Below are 15549 nucleotides of genomic sequence, written 5' to 3' on the forward strand. Positions count from 1 at the left end.
GCAGGCTCCAAGAAGCCCAAATCCTGTAAACTTCTAAAGAGAAATAACATGTTTTTACTGATTTTATTTGTCAGAATAACCCTTTTTGAACAAGTGTGTGTTTTCCTAACACGTTCTTCTGGCAAATTATTTTTTTCCCAGGATATTTTTTGTCCTTACTGTAAGTTGGTCAAATTAAAAACTGACCAATCAGACGCGTCAAATGACAGCGTGTGGTGCCCGCTGGCCCCCACCTCGAGCATTTGATTGACATCTTCCCCCGAGCTGCTTTCAGTGGAAGGAGGGATGTGAACTGCCAATAAGCTTACTCATGATTGTGGACTGTAGCTGCCCTAAAAACGCGACTCAGACAAACTCGGTCTGTCACTGTCAGTAGATTTGGCCTCATTTGGCGCCGGAGCTAAGGCATTTATACGGGGATGTTACTCCCTCTGTCCAGTGATAACATGGTGTAGAGATGCCCACTGATGTTGACGTACAAATTGGGCTTGCTATCTGCCAAGCACAATGAATTGTGGGATACCTATACCTTTGTTTTTCTAGGTAAATTCGATTTTAAATCTGGGTTTTTGTCTACGTGAGTTGTTGTCTGGTTGTTTTACTCTGTTTTTCTCTTTATTATTTTATCCGAATGTGTTTACTTCTTTTTGCACCATAAGTGAGAGAGAGGGCAAGGATAACGAAGAGCTTGTGTTGTCATGTCGGAACAGTGTACTTGAAGGAAATTAAAATACTCTACCAGATCTCATAAGGAGGATTTTTAAAAAGAGCTTCATGACTTGTTTGTGTACAGAATTCAGAATAGAGCCAAATTAGATGAGAAGAGGCGGTGCTCTAACGTGTGTTTGAGAGAAGTCCTGGTGCTCAGCACCAGAGCGCACCGGCCCACTAAAGCACTGCTTATGCACAAAATATATTGTATGAGTTACAAATCAAGAATTATGCATGAAGAAATCAAAAGTTACGGACAAATAAATCAGGGTGAATCTGTTTTCTCTGCAGAGTAGAATGTCCTTAAACGTTACATCTTATTCCCACAACCACGCTCGCTCCTCCAATTAAACACACACTTATCTTTTACATTGGTGAAGCAAAAGTCAACTTTCCACTGTTCATGAAAATAATTTCTTTTATTACCATTTACTGATGTGAGTGAGCTCCACCTGTCATTACTGCCAGCCCAGCTCTCTGTCTGACAGTCTACTCTAATGACAGACCGCACAGCAATGTTTGACTGAAAGCTAGTTGACAAACTGTTGTGTCATCTTGGGACAGAGGGACGGGACATTTGCAATTCTGGTTGGTGATCANATTACTGCCAGCCTAGCTCTCTGTCTGACAGTCTACTCTAATGACAAACCGCACAGCAATGTTTGACTGACAGCTAGTTGATAAACAGTCGTATCATCTTGGGACAGAGGGGCGGGACATTTGCAATTTTGGTTGGAGATCAACTTTACCAAGTGAGGAATCAAACTGGTTCTTATTTATAGACACATCACAGTGAACTACCGGTAGCATGAGAGACGAGTCTGAGAACCTGATCTAGAGTGTTTTTTTCTGTGCTGTTTGGAATAATCTTCCTCATTATTTAACCTTTTAGAACCAACAAAAAAAATATGTTTTTTAAAAACATGAATCAATCAAAGTGATCTGCTTGAGTTTGTAAATCTTTGTTTTCCTTCTGTCATTTCCAGATATTCTGGAAGTAGATCTGCAGTGAAGCAGAAACAGGAAGTAAAGAAGAGACAGAAAAGCAGGAGACACATCAGCATGGTGGAAACATTCCCTCCTGTCTCCTTTTCCTCTTTTCCTTGACCTTGTTGGAAAAGGTCATGGGATCAAGGAAAGGTTGTAGAGAAATTCATCAGACGGCTGAACTGACTCCAAGCTGTGATCCAGAAAATGTTCAGAAAATCTTCCAGTGAAACATCAGAAAGTTCTTCACCTGAAACCTTCTTCTCATCCTTCAGGGAGTTCAGCTCATTTACTGACCTCAGAGTCTGCAGTCTGCAGTCTGGACTCTCCAGAAAACCACGCAGATGAGGAAATCCGGAATCCTGGATGTTGTTCCTGCTCAGGTCCAGTTCAGTCAGTCTGGACGGGTTGTTCTTCAGAACCAAACCAAGAACTTTACAGCTGATCTTTGACAAACTGCAGTCCATCAACCTGAAATCAGACAGAAAAGTGTGTTCAAGAGCAGTGATGATAGCTGGAGTTCCAGCAAGTAAACAGAGTTTGATCAGATTTACAAGATCATTATTGAAACAGATCAGTTTCAGATCAATCATCATCACACAATCAACTCAACTGATGAGGAAAATATCAAACAATGGTGTAGAAGTGGCGTCTTTAGCCTCAGTTCAGCTGGACTCCAGCAGTTATTTAATGTGTGTTCTGAGTACAGAGAACAACATGATTTACAATAAAATGCATTGAAAAGTTTAACTATTATCTCCTGTACAAGAGAGGGCAAATATATGTCATTTCCATGCTTTAAACTGTCTGGAAATATCCTTAGTGTCTGTAATAAATCAAATCTGGGTCATGTGATCACTGACTGTCAAATGATGAGGACATGTATCATCATTGCTGAATGTTAAATGTAAGGGATAATACCCCCCTGAAGTGTGTGTTATGAGAAAATAACGCACGACGCGAAGCGGAGGACGGTTGCTTCCACGTAGTGCGTTAATTTCTCATAATGCACACTTCGGAGGGTATTATCCCGCCTATACCATGGTCATTTACCAAATAAATCAATATTCAATCAATATTTAGTACCGTATTTTCTGGACTATAAGCCGCACCTGTATATCAGCCGCATCTGCTCAATTTAAAAAAAAGACGAAAAAAAAAGAAATACATGCCGCTGGGCATATAAGCCGCAGATATCTATGTTGAAAAATTTTATATTTACTGCATGTAGAGAACAATTTTGTATTTTGAATGTACATGAATGTACCTGCCGTCTCCAGCGTCTCAGCATAGATTAATTGATGCTAAGCTTGTGTAGAGCAGTGCAGTTTCCTTCCTAGATAGCAAGCTCCATGGCCTTCTACTTAAAATGTGCACCACACAAACTTCTTTGTGGGATTTAGATGATGAAGAATTGAGGATTTGAAAATAATTACCAGTTAGTAATTTGTCATGAGTGTTCTATCTGCTAAAAAAAAAGTGGCATTGGCTATTCTGATTTACATATATTTTTTGTCTCTTGTTTTTGATTCTATTTCTGGTTAGAGCTCCCCTAACAGTGGAAGAAAAATCCACACAATAGCCGCACCTTTGTATAAGCCGCATGGTTCAAAACCTAGGAAAAAAGTAGCGGCTTATAGTCCAGAAAATACAGTACTTTATTATTGTTATTTCTCTGGTTTTGCGCATTTTTTTCACAAAAAGCGGACTATTTGATCCTTGATGAAGCTTGTTGTCACGGTGACATGGAACACGGCATGAAGCCTGAAGCCGTTACAGACCTCAGCTGCAGCGGTAAAGTGTTGCGGTTTTGAAAAGAAAAACTGGAACAATTTTTTTTTTCTTTTTCTGAAGTTAAGCCTTCAGTGAGCAGCTAGAACATAAACAGAACACAATCAGCTTCTGTCTTTTTCATTTCATGGCAGGTTCGCTCTTCTGAGCTGCTCTAAAAGCAGAAACTCCCTCTTGTGGTGAGACAGAAGACTACACCTTTCATGCAGAGTGCTGTGTCTCATCAGTGGGAGAATAACTAATTTTATAAACAAATTACCAAAGTTAAGCCGAACATTATGGGGTGGAGGGTTGACTAATTTGTCAATATTAATTTATCTTACAAAAGGAGAGTAAAATAAATGCTGATCATTACAAGTCCTAAAGCTGTTTGCAATAAAGATTACTTTGACAAATATAGTTATTTGAATTATATCGTTTTTAATATCGTTATTGCACAATATGAAAAAACCTATGTTGTGATGTGAAAATTCCCATATCGCCCAGCCCTACACTCTATTATTACTTAAAAATTTGATTTGCAGTGTGAATGGAGGATTTCTGGATTATTATGAAAGTGTATTATGATGATAATCAGTGAGTATTATATATCTGCTACATGATGTATGATTGATGTTACTGTTTACTGAAATCATGAAAAAATCTTTTAGGATATTACTGTAATGAATAATAAACAAGCTTTTCTATTGGCTGCTGAAAAAAAATAAAACAATATACATTAGATCTGATCAGAACCTGATTATACAACTATGCAAAACTGTAAAATGAAGTAACTAAATAAAAGGTGGGATTATATACATTTGGTCCTCCCACGTCCTTTTCAATCAAGCAATCAAACTCTACGACTTTAGTTAATTTCTACAATATTTAATGAATCAAATGTTACATCAGTGTCTTTTTTGTCTTTGTTTGTTTCTAATTTTCTAAAAAATGAATTTAATTTTTTTCTGTAATGAGTGAGAAAAATCTGTTTTGTCCTGTATTGTCACAATCTATGCTTGAAATAAACCAGATTAATCAATCAATCAATCAAAGACAGGTAATTAATTTTTTAACTTTCCTCTCCAACAGCTGCTCAAACAAATAAGTGCTGAGAGCCTCTTGTGTTAGACAGATTTTACTGTCACAACAGGAGGTTATTGATCTTCTGACAGGCAAAGTGTATATTTGTATAAATCCCTTTTGTAATATATGCTAAACTTTTTTAATATTGATTATGTTTGGATCTTTTTTGTTATTTGGAAAAGAAGAAGAAGGAAGGGCATAAACCAAAGGGCATAAAACGAAGGTGAAAGAGCGGTGTTTAAAGAGGTTAGAAGGTGGTAACGGAGGGGAAATAAATCATAAAACAACCAGGGGAAAATAGTCGTCTGAAATGACATGTAATTAATATATACACAATGGACATTTTGTAAATAAAGCATTAGGTTTAGACCTGTACATATTTTGGGTTGCTAAGAAGTTACTTTGCCAAATCTTGAAGTTGCTATAGCAACCCCTAGCTACTCTAGAACCGCCCCTGGAACAGGTAGAGAGGCAGGGGAGGGGCTTAGACTCACTGCTTGTGATTCTACACCTCAGTAGAAACTGACTGATGCATCCTAATAAATAAACGCATAAATAAATAAATGTTTTTCAGTCATAAAATCAATATACTTTATTGGTTTTACTAGATTTTTTTAAAAAGTGAAAGAAAAAATAGGAGTCTCCAGCATCTCACTCATCTTGACTCTGAGTTTTTGACATAAGGAATTTAAGGTTTTGGAAAATGGGCAATACGTCAAAGGAAACATCATGTGCCCAGTGTAGAAACAAAAGAAGAAAATGAATATTTGCTAGGCAGAAGTTAAGACCAAATTTATTGTTTGAGGAGTGACATTTTGAGCAACATTTGCCACATGGCTAATAAAAGATTGCAGTTAATTTTGATGCTCATTCATGAAGCCAACAGAAGGAATTAATTCACTCATGATTCAAGTCAGAGTTGTATTCAGATGAAGAAAAAATAAAAATGTGTCCATTTGTACCAGAACCAGCCTTCAAAACAAAAGCACAAACTGATGTGTTTGAAGTGTGAACAAACTTCTGCACTAAATCTTAATTATGAATTCAATTTTACAAGTAATTATACCATGGTCTGGGTGAATACTCGATTCTGATTGGCTGCTGGGTGTGCATTAAAAAGTGATAATGCACAGTAATAACGCACACCTAAAGAAGAAGTTCCGGTTACACAGACCAAACGTTCGATATCACTGCGCAGACTTTGTTAAAACACATTTTTCCTTCATCGTCTGGACAAAACAAGCAGTAATGGATGAACTTTCTCTCTGAACTGATGCTTTATTTAACTTATTGTAGCGACCAGCATTTATATTCCTCTCCTTTTGTAAGGTAAATTAATATTGACAAATTGGTTATTCTCCTTCTACTAAAACACCACTCGACATGAAAGGTGTAGTCTTCTGTTTCACCACAAGAGGGAGTTTCTCATTTTAGAGCAGCTCAGAAGAACGAACCTGCCGTGAAATGAAACACAGACAGAAGCTGAATATGTTCTAGCTGCTCACTGAAGGATTAACGTCAGAAAAAGAAGAAAAATATCCTAATTTGTCCGGGTCTTTCTTTCAAAACAGCAACACTTTACCGCTGCAGCTGAGGTCTGTAACGGCTTCAGGCTTCATGTCGTGTTCCATGTCACCGTGACAACAAACCGCATCACGGATAATCAAATAGTCCGCTTTTTTGTGAAAAAATGAGCTAAACCAAAGAAATAACAAGAATAAAGTACTAAATATTGATTAAATGTTTATTTATTTTGTAAAGACCATGGTATAAGCGGGATAATACCCTCCGAAGAGTGCATTATGAGAAATTAACGCACTTCACGGAGGCAACCGTCCGACGCGAAGCGGAGGACAGTTTAGGCCTCCGCGTCCTGCGTTAATTTCTCATAACGCACACTTCGTCGGGTATTATCCCTTACATATTACATATATGATAAATAAATTTTAATAAATAATACATTTTGTAATGTCAATCATCATAAAACTATTGCAAGAAAGGAGCAGGCACAAGGTGCCTACATAGGCGAGCACAGCTGGAAATTTGGTTCTGCACTGACTGTGTTGCCTATATGACTACAAAACAATGCATTGTGGGAAAAAGTGTCCTGGCAGTTCTTGATCAGAAACAGCTGCTGCTCAGTGAAGGAAATCTGTGCATTGTTTAAGTCTTTCTGCAAATAGTGAATCACTGATAAGAAATAAACTAGATTTCTATTTCTATAAATGGTTGTGGTCTTTGATTACAACATGACTCTAATTAGTTTATCATTAGAAATTATTTTACTTGAAGGTTTAATCCTTTTAATGTTTCTACAGGTAATTAATTTAGTTTAAATGCTAAATATTAGACAGACATTTGTATTTATGCAACAAAGGGAACTTATAAGAACAGACATCACTGATCATCTGTGGTTATTTGTTTTATCTGCTGGAGTTCTAGCAGATTTCTGTGGGTCAAAAATTTACTGCAAGTATGTGTCCATTTAAATCCGCAGTTCTGTGATTGATTCATGTTTTCTTTCAAAGAACACAGAAAACATGAACTTATCCCAGAAATCTACACCTGGATGGACTTAGGTTCTCATTTTTAGTCTGGTGTGAAAAACCCAGGATAACATTTGTAACAATCAGGTAAAGAAAAAACAGGATTTTAACTCTAGCATATATTGTTTCTTCTTTTCTGACATCTATCTAAAAAAACAGAGAGAACCGGGAAAAACAGTTGAATGAAATCTGACCTGAGACTCTCCAGTTTACAGTGTGGACTCTCCAGTCCAGCAGACAGAAGCTTCACTCCTGAATCCTGCAGCTCGTTGTAACTCAGATCCAGATCTCTGAGTCTGGAGGACTGAGAGCTGAGAACTGAAGACAGAGCTGCACAGCTTCTCTCTGACAGATTACAGCGACTCAATCTGAAGAAAACAAAGACAGACAGTAGTTATTGAACTTTTGTTTTTCATTCAAATTCATTTGTTCACTGAAGATGATTTTCATGAGAGTTCTTACAGAGATTTGTTGGAGGCTTTGATCACTGGCAGCATCCTCAGAAGAGCCTCCTCTGAAGCAGAGTATTTCTTCAGGTCAAACACTTCCAGATCTTCTTCTGATGACAGTAAGATGAAGACCAGAGCAGACCACTGAGCAGGAGACAGTTTACGTGTGGAGAGACGTCCTGAACTCAGGAACTGTTGGATCTCCTTCATTAGAGAACCATCATTCAGTTCATTCAGACAGTGGAACAGGTTGATGCTTTTCTCTGCAGACAGATCCTCACTGATCTTCTCCTTGATGAACTGGACTGTTTCCTGATTGGTCTGTGAGCTACTTCCTGTCTGAGTCAGCAGACCTCGTAGGAGACTCTGATTGGTCTGCAGTGAAAGACCCAGGAGGAAGCGGAGGAACAAGTCCAGGTGTCCGTTTGGACTCTGTAAGGCCGTCTTCACAGCACTCTGGTAGAACTGGACTGGACTGCTTTGTCTTTTTCTAAAGATCTTAAAATGTTTCTGTTGTTCTTCCTCCATGAGGTTGAGTCCAGAGGTGATGAAGGTCAGGTGGACATGAAGAGCAGCCAGAAACTCCTGAACACTCAGATGGATGAAGCAGAACACCTTGTCCTGGTACAGGCCTCTCTCCTCTCTAAAGATCTGTGTGAACACTCCTGAGTACACTGAGGCTGCTCTGATATCGATGCCACACTCTGTCAGGTCGGATTCATAGAAGATCAGGTTTCCTTTCTGCAGCTGCTCAAAAGCCAGTTTTCCCAGAGACTCCATCATCTTCCTGCTCTCTGGACTCCAGTGAGGATCTGTCTCAGCTCCTCCATCATACTTGACCTTCTTGACTTTGGCCTGAACCACCAGGAAGTGGATGTACATCTCAGTCAGGCTCTTGGGCAGCTCTCCTCCCTCTCTGCTCTTCAGCAGATCCTCCAGAACTGTAGCAGTGATCCAGCAGAAGACTGGGATGTGGCACATGATGTGGAGGCTTCGGGATCTCTTGATGTGGGAGATGATCCTGCTGGCCTGCTCTTCATCTCTGAATCTCTTCCTGAAGTACTCCTCCTTCTGTGGATCATTGAACCCTCTGACCTCTGTCACCATGTCAACACACTCAGCAGGGATCTGATTGGCTGCTGCAGGTCGTGTGGTTATCCAGAGGCGAGCAGAGGGAAGCAGGTTCCCCCTGATGAGGTTTGTCAGCAGATCACCCACTGAGGTGGACTTTCTAGGGTCATTTAGGATCCGAGTCTTGTGGAAGTCCAGAGGAAGTCGACACTCATCCAGACCATCAAAGATGAAGATGACCTGGAAGTCTTCAAAGCTGCAGATTCCTGCTTCTTTGGTTTCAGGGAAGAAGTGATGAACAAGTTCCACCAAGCTGAACTTCTCCTCTTTCAGCACATTCAGCTCTCTGAAAGTGAATGGAAATGTGAAGTGGATGTTCTGGTTGGCTTTGCCTTCAGCCCAGTCCAGAGTGAACTTCTGTGTTAAGACTGTTTTCCCGATGCCAGCCACTCCCTTTGTCATGACGGTTCTGATTGGTTCTTGTCTTCCAGCTGGGAGTTGAAAGAGCTCTTCTTGTCTGATGCTGGTTTCTGCTCTGTCTGCTTTCCTGGATGCTGCTTCAATCTGTCTGACCTCATGTTCTTCATTCAGCTCTCCAGTTCCTCCCTCTGTGATGTAGAGCTCTGTGTAGATCTCATTCAGAAGGGTTGGGTTTCCTGCTTTAGCGATTCCCTCAAACACACACTGGAACTTCTTTTTCAGACCAGATTGGACTTTATGTCGACAAACTGCAGCAGCAGATCCTGAATGAAGACAACAAACAGAGTAAATAAACTCTCTGCAGCCTGAATGATGAGGGTTTGAATCCATGTGGTTCCATGTGTTGAGACATCAGTAAATCTTCATTTATCAGCAGCTGAAACCTTCAGAGAAATCCTCTTACTGCTCTGCAGTCGATCAGCCAGCTCCTCCTGCTTCATTCTCCTCAGGAAGTTCTCTGTGATCTTCATCAGTGACTCTCTGCTGCTCCTCTGCTCTTCATCTTCATCCTCCTCCTCATCCTCCCTCTGACTCAGAAGCTTCTGGATCTTCTTCAGCTCCTTCTTCACAAAAGTGACAATGTTGTCCTCCAGCAGCTGCAACAGAATTCTAGATGAATGAGCCAATCAGAGTGAAGTCATGGAGCCAAACATCAGCTCCATGTTGGACACACTGACAATCCACTGGTCTCCAAAGTGCAGCATGGAGATGACTGTGGACAGAATGATGGAAAAGCAGTTGTTGTTCATGTACAGACCAGAAAGATGGAATCCAGCTGTGTTTGATGCTGCTGGACAGACGGACCACTGGGAGTCTCTGAGCTCTGCTGGTCCACTCTGTGGAGAATCAGAACCATCAGATCCATTCTGTCTGTGCTGGGAGGATTCAAATAAAAGGCAGATCATTCTTGCAATATTGGATCTCTCAGTATTTATCAGATAAAAACAATAATTTGAGACAGAAACACATCAACCACAGTGTTACTGCTTTATGTTTCCAATTTAGGATCTAATTGAAGTTGAACATGAAAATCCAACAACACGCTTTAGGATGATCTTTGTGTCTGCACAAAAAATTTACGGTAACAACTAATAGTAAAAGCTTAAAACTTCTCATGAGTCAATGGGATTGGTTGAAATTTAAAAGAAGAGAATTTCAAAATAAAACATTCTCTAAGAGTAAAAGGAGGAAAGCAACAGAGAACTAACTATGAAGAATCTTTGAGAAAATCTAATCTGTCAACTGATGAAATTATTGAATTAAATAAACTACAAAACCAAGTGGACCTTTTATTCTTACAAAATCTAAAGATACAGAATCTTGTTCAGTGGATCAAAGAATTGAAAAAAATATTTTCCTTAATCTAGAAAAGCGGAAGCAACAACAAAAAAGCAAATCAACAAACGCTCAAAAAACGAAGTAAAGTAAAACATAACTTTTACAATATAAATCCAGATACTTCAATTAAATCCTTAAAGGCTGTTAATGAATTGTTGATTCTTAATTTCACCAGTTTATTGAAGACCTTTAAAACAAATAAACAGATCTTAATGTAATAATAATGACCTCTGGAGGGTCAGCTGACCTGAATGAATTAATAAAGTTTCTACACATTTATGAAGAACATCAGAGAGATATTGTTAGATTGTACACATATTGTACAGATATTGTTAGTAATTGAACACAAAGAATCAAGGGTTACTTTAATTCCTCTATTAAGGACATGTTATAATCACATCATTGGAGGACAATCACTTTATTAATTAATGTTTATTAAATATTAGCTCTGGTTTTTGTGGACCTAAACAGAGGACTCAGAGATGTAGTGGATGATTGTCAGTCAGGATTAACATTATAAAAAAACTATCATTAACATATTTGACAAAACAGTTTCTTTCTGATCCAAACATTTGTCCAGATCAGAAAATGTTGAAAGATTCATTTCTGTTTAAAGTTTCTCCAACATCTCTGATCTCAGAGACTCTCAGAAGATCAACTGAAAAGATCTGATCACACATGATGATCCAAGAGAGTCTGATCAGAGAGATCAAGAACTGAACCAGAACTCAAGTCATTCATCTGAAAACTATTGATCATCTGAACTATTATCCAGACTCCTTTAACTCTGACAAACACTTACTGTTCCACTGCTGAACTGATGGACTTGAAGACAGGAGGAATAAACTTCTTTGAGTCGTCACTCCTGTTGGACACACAACTGGATCCAGATCTCTGTTGGAACCTGATGGAAAAACATTTGTTTTGATTAAAAACCAATTTATTTTGTTATGGAGGTTCATCAGATTATTTATTTTATTAAAAGTCTGTTAAAATTGTTCTAACAACTGAGTGACACTGCATAACTTTATTTCAGTTACATTTATAACATGTTTTTGACAAACACTTACTGTTCTACCCCTGAATCCATGTCTTTGAAGTTAGGAGGTATACCCTTTGATTTGTCACTCCTGAAGGACACACAGCTGGATCCAGATCCAGATCCAGATCCAGGTCCAGGTTTGTTCCTGTGAAGAATGGTGGTTGCTGGTGTGAGTGCTGAGCTCTGACATGGAGAAGAGTCCTGGACAGTTAGAGATGTTCATCTCACCTCTGAGCTTTGCTCTGGCTCTCATCTTCCCCACACAGAGTGCTTTTAGAGGGAGGGGCTCCCTCCTGTCTGTCCTCACACTGATCCATGCTGCTGGATTGACTGGATCCACTGGATCAGCTCACACACACCTTCTTCCAGCCTTCATCTGCAGAGGAAACCCTCATCATCATCAGCTCTGATCCTCCTTCACTAACAGATCAGCTGCTCCTCCACTGATGGGCTCTTCTCTTGTGTTTCCTCTCATTCTTCCTCTGACTGAGATGTAGAAACCAGCAGTTCTGGACTCGGATTCAGTGATTGGTTGAAGAGAGTTCTGCATCACTGTTGAAGCTGCTGAGAGCAGAACTTAGAAGAACCTCCAAACAGAGGAACATGATTGATGTGATGTCACAGAGAATCAGCCAATGAGCTTCTGTCTGTGTTCAGAGCTACACTTCGTCTATTTAACCCCCCTCCCCTCTGTTTATTGACCCCCCCCAGGACACACATATACCAACCCCCGCACTAACATAATCTCATTTCTCTTTTAGGTGACCTCCAATGACCTTTAGCTGCTGGTTTTTGGAAGAGCTTTTATTTTTGAACAGAAGACCAAGTTCAGTCTGAGTTCTTCCTCTGCTGCTCTTCTTCCTCACAGATGAGATCGCATAGAAACATCACTGCCTTCATCATGAAGGAGAAGACGACAGAAAACACAAAGACTCACCATGAAGAAGAAGAAAGTTGGAGACGAGGTCTCCTCCTGCTCCGTCATGGAGGAAAACGAAAGTAACTTATGTAACTACAGTTCTCTGAATCCTGGAAGACCAGCAGAGACGGTTCTTCAAGCTCCACCTCTTTCTTGTTTCAGGCTGATTTCAGGAAAAAGACTTGGTTTTATTTATTATCAAGGGCTGAAAGTCCAGACTGCTACACTCCAGATCTGCTTCCTCATTTCCTGATTCAGGAACACCTGAACAGAGCTCCGCCCCCTCTAAGCGTGTTTGTTTTAGCCTCCTCCTGTAATCCGACACCTGAAAGAGTCTCTCCGCTTTACAGGAAATGACATCACTGTGTTATTAATTAACTTGGGACATGTCAGGACTTTGTAGGTGAAAAACAGAAGAGAGTAAAATAACAGAAGAATGTGAGTAAAATCACAGGTAAAGTCAACAACAAAGACTGCAGCTGAACTCTCACCATGTCACACATCTGCTGTCTGCTTGTTCAAATCTCCTTCCAGGTTGTGTGTAGAAATGAGTGTGTGTTTGAAAATGTTCTGTCTGACTGTTAAAGCAACTGTCACCACCATAGACCAGAACCTCAGAACCAGAGACTTCTGTTTTTCTGCTTCAATGGTCATTAAATGAACAAAGAATTGAAATAGTGAGTTTGAACATTTGTGAAGAATTAACAGATAAAAAGACTCAAAAACAAAGAGTCTGATGGCATTGAAAGTGTCATGGCAGCTGCTGCAGCTCATCACGTTGATCACCTGCACCTGTCTGTCCTCCTATATATCTCTGCTTCTCTGCTCCAATCACTGCTGGAACGTCTCGCTATTCAGCCTGACAACTGGACTGAGCAAACTCATGTTCCGCACTTGAACTTAATGTGGAAATCTATGGATGAACAAATCTTTCATGAAAATCTAATGTCTACGTTCACCACCGTGTGACGGGTCGCCTCATTAACCCTTAATTAACGATTGATTTAGGACAGTTAGTCAGTGGTGCAGAGGTAATGTGCAGCTGTTACAGGTTCTATTTTTTTTTAAATGCATAGTTACATTTCATTAGGCACAAAAACTACTTTTTAAATTTTTTTTTGCTGATATTTTTTTAAAAGAACAAATATTACACATCTGTTGTTGGTGACCCTGACCCTTGTTCTATCTTTTGGGGGTTCAGATGACCCTACCCTTACGTGATGTGGGATGACCACAATGACCAGAGTTTACTTCACCAAACTCAACCACCTTCTNGCTGCTTGGTTGAGTTCTTCAATATTGAAACATTCCTCTTCTTGGTTTCTAGAGTAGAAAACTGCTCTCTCTGACCTTTGATCTTTATGTCCCAAAACAACTCGAAGACCTGCAACTGCTTGAAAACATCACTAAGTCTGACTTTGATTGCTGATGTTAATGTTGAACATGTAAATATAAAGAACCATAGAAATATATAACTAGATCAGGGGTCTGGAACCTTTAATCCTAAAAGAGCCATTTGGGCTTTTTTCTCACAGATCAAAACCTTATAGGAGCCGTTAAGTCTTAATTCACCTTTTTGAAAATTCAGATGCATTCATATTGTTGATACTTTTTAAAATATATAAAATATATTTTTCATCTGTGGGCATAAAAAAACAGAAATAGATGGTGGAAGAAGACTTTTGTTTTCTAAATGTGAAATGAGTTTTTACTTCCTTTCAAAATAAAAGACATCCTGTGTCTCATAGGATCATCCCACTATCATCCTTTTCCCTACTTACTGCTGTTGTTAACCTTTAGAAAAACACCTTTATTGGTTTATCATTCAATAGGAATAGTATCTAAAGCATATTTTCATGACAACTCCCTTCTGTATAATCAAAATAAACGTTGCTGTGGAGCATAAGATATGTGCTTTAAACTCATAAAATAAGATCAAACTTCACACATGTCAGCAAGGGTTTAACAAATAGTTTCTTACTGTTCTATGAAAACCTCAGCCAGAACTTTACAAACATATCTAACCTAAGTTTAAAAAAAAAGCCAACTATTTGACTATTAAAAGTCCAATCTCTTTTCTTTCTCCCCCAGAGAGCTAATATTGAGGGTTAGAAGAGCCACATGTGGATCTGAAGCCTCAGGTTTCAGACCCCTGAACTAGACGGATCATCTGATACAGACGTCTACTCTTCACTACTTGAAGATTGTCAGCTAATAGTCACCACTATATTAACTCCACCCAATTCAGATGTTCCATATATGGGGAAAAGTGGCGTGACTAATTTAGTCATATTTTTGCTTTGTTGTTGAACACACCAATAGTTTATGCTCTCTGAAGATCCTCCAACGCTTACCGCCTGTCGTATGTGAAACTGACCATCTGCTTTTGCTCTTTATGAACGTCTTCCATTTATCCACACAGAGGTGAACTGATATTTACATCATCGATCTTTATAATCAGTCAAGTTTTTAAACAACAGAAATGCAAATGTCATTAACAATAGTAAACATTTTTATCTTATGTGTTCAGTGTGACCAACCTCTTCCAACTCGTCTGTTTTCTTTCTTTCTTTAAACATACATCATAAAAGAGAAACAGACCAATAGTGGGAACATAAGACGAGAAACACAAAGTAAAACTCACGAGACAATGGAGAAAAAGCAGGAAAAAATTAAACCTGTACAACGTCATTTAATCAGGCAGTAAAGATTTACATCAATAAATATTAAAAACCATTTGGATAGCAGTTTAGTTAAAATTATTCTCAATTTCTGACAAATACTTGAGGTAATAATATTTGTTTTCATTCATTCATCTTCTTGTCCGCTTTTTCCCTTTCGGGGTCGCGGGGGTGACGGAGCCTATCCCGGCGGAGGCAGGACTGGATAAAGGAAAATGACATAAATAGGAAAATTATCTTGTTTTAACATTAGAAATCACAATAATTAAATATATAAATGTGAATACATTTAGAAAATAATTAAATTGAATTACTGGAATCAACTGAAAAAAATCCTAATATTTCTTTTCATGATTTTTTATAAACAATAGAAATTTCTAAAGTAAAATTTAAAAGAACATTTTCAACACTTACAAAAAAAAGATGAGAGCTGTAGATACTGCAAAGGGTGTCACTGCACAGACTGTTC

At 38.8% G+C, this 15549-nt stretch overlaps 1 protein-coding gene and 1 long non-coding RNA gene across 2 annotated transcripts; both read right to left on the bottom strand.

Annotated features, from left to right (window-relative positions):
* Window positions 1-1926: 1926 nt before the first annotated feature.
* Window positions 1927-9687, bottom strand: LOC112141664 (NACHT, LRR and PYD domains-containing protein 3; the record flags this gene model as incomplete). Its single annotated transcript, XM_024264801.2, has 4 exons — window positions 1927-2169; window positions 7295-7468; window positions 7563-9363; window positions 9504-9687. Coding segments are annotated over 4 exons (2402 nt in total), but the record flags the coding sequence as incomplete, so codon positions are not given.
* Window positions 9688-9879: 192 nt separating this feature from the next.
* On the bottom strand, window positions 9880-11766 carry LOC112141665. The gene is made up of 4 exons (XR_002918438.2): window positions 11709-11766; window positions 11509-11625; window positions 11241-11342; window positions 9880-9936 (listed from the first exon to the last, which is right to left on the bottom strand). It is a non-coding gene; the product is annotated as an uncharacterized LOC112141665 (long non-coding RNA).
* Between the last annotated feature and the right edge of the window lie 3783 nt (window positions 11767-15549).

Source organism: Oryzias melastigma, unplaced genomic scaffold (genome assembly GCF_002922805.2).
Source record: "Oryzias melastigma strain HK-1 unplaced genomic scaffold, ASM292280v2 sc00504, whole genome shotgun sequence".
Classification (NCBI taxonomy): Eukaryota; Metazoa; Chordata; class Actinopteri; order Beloniformes; family Adrianichthyidae; genus Oryzias; species Oryzias melastigma.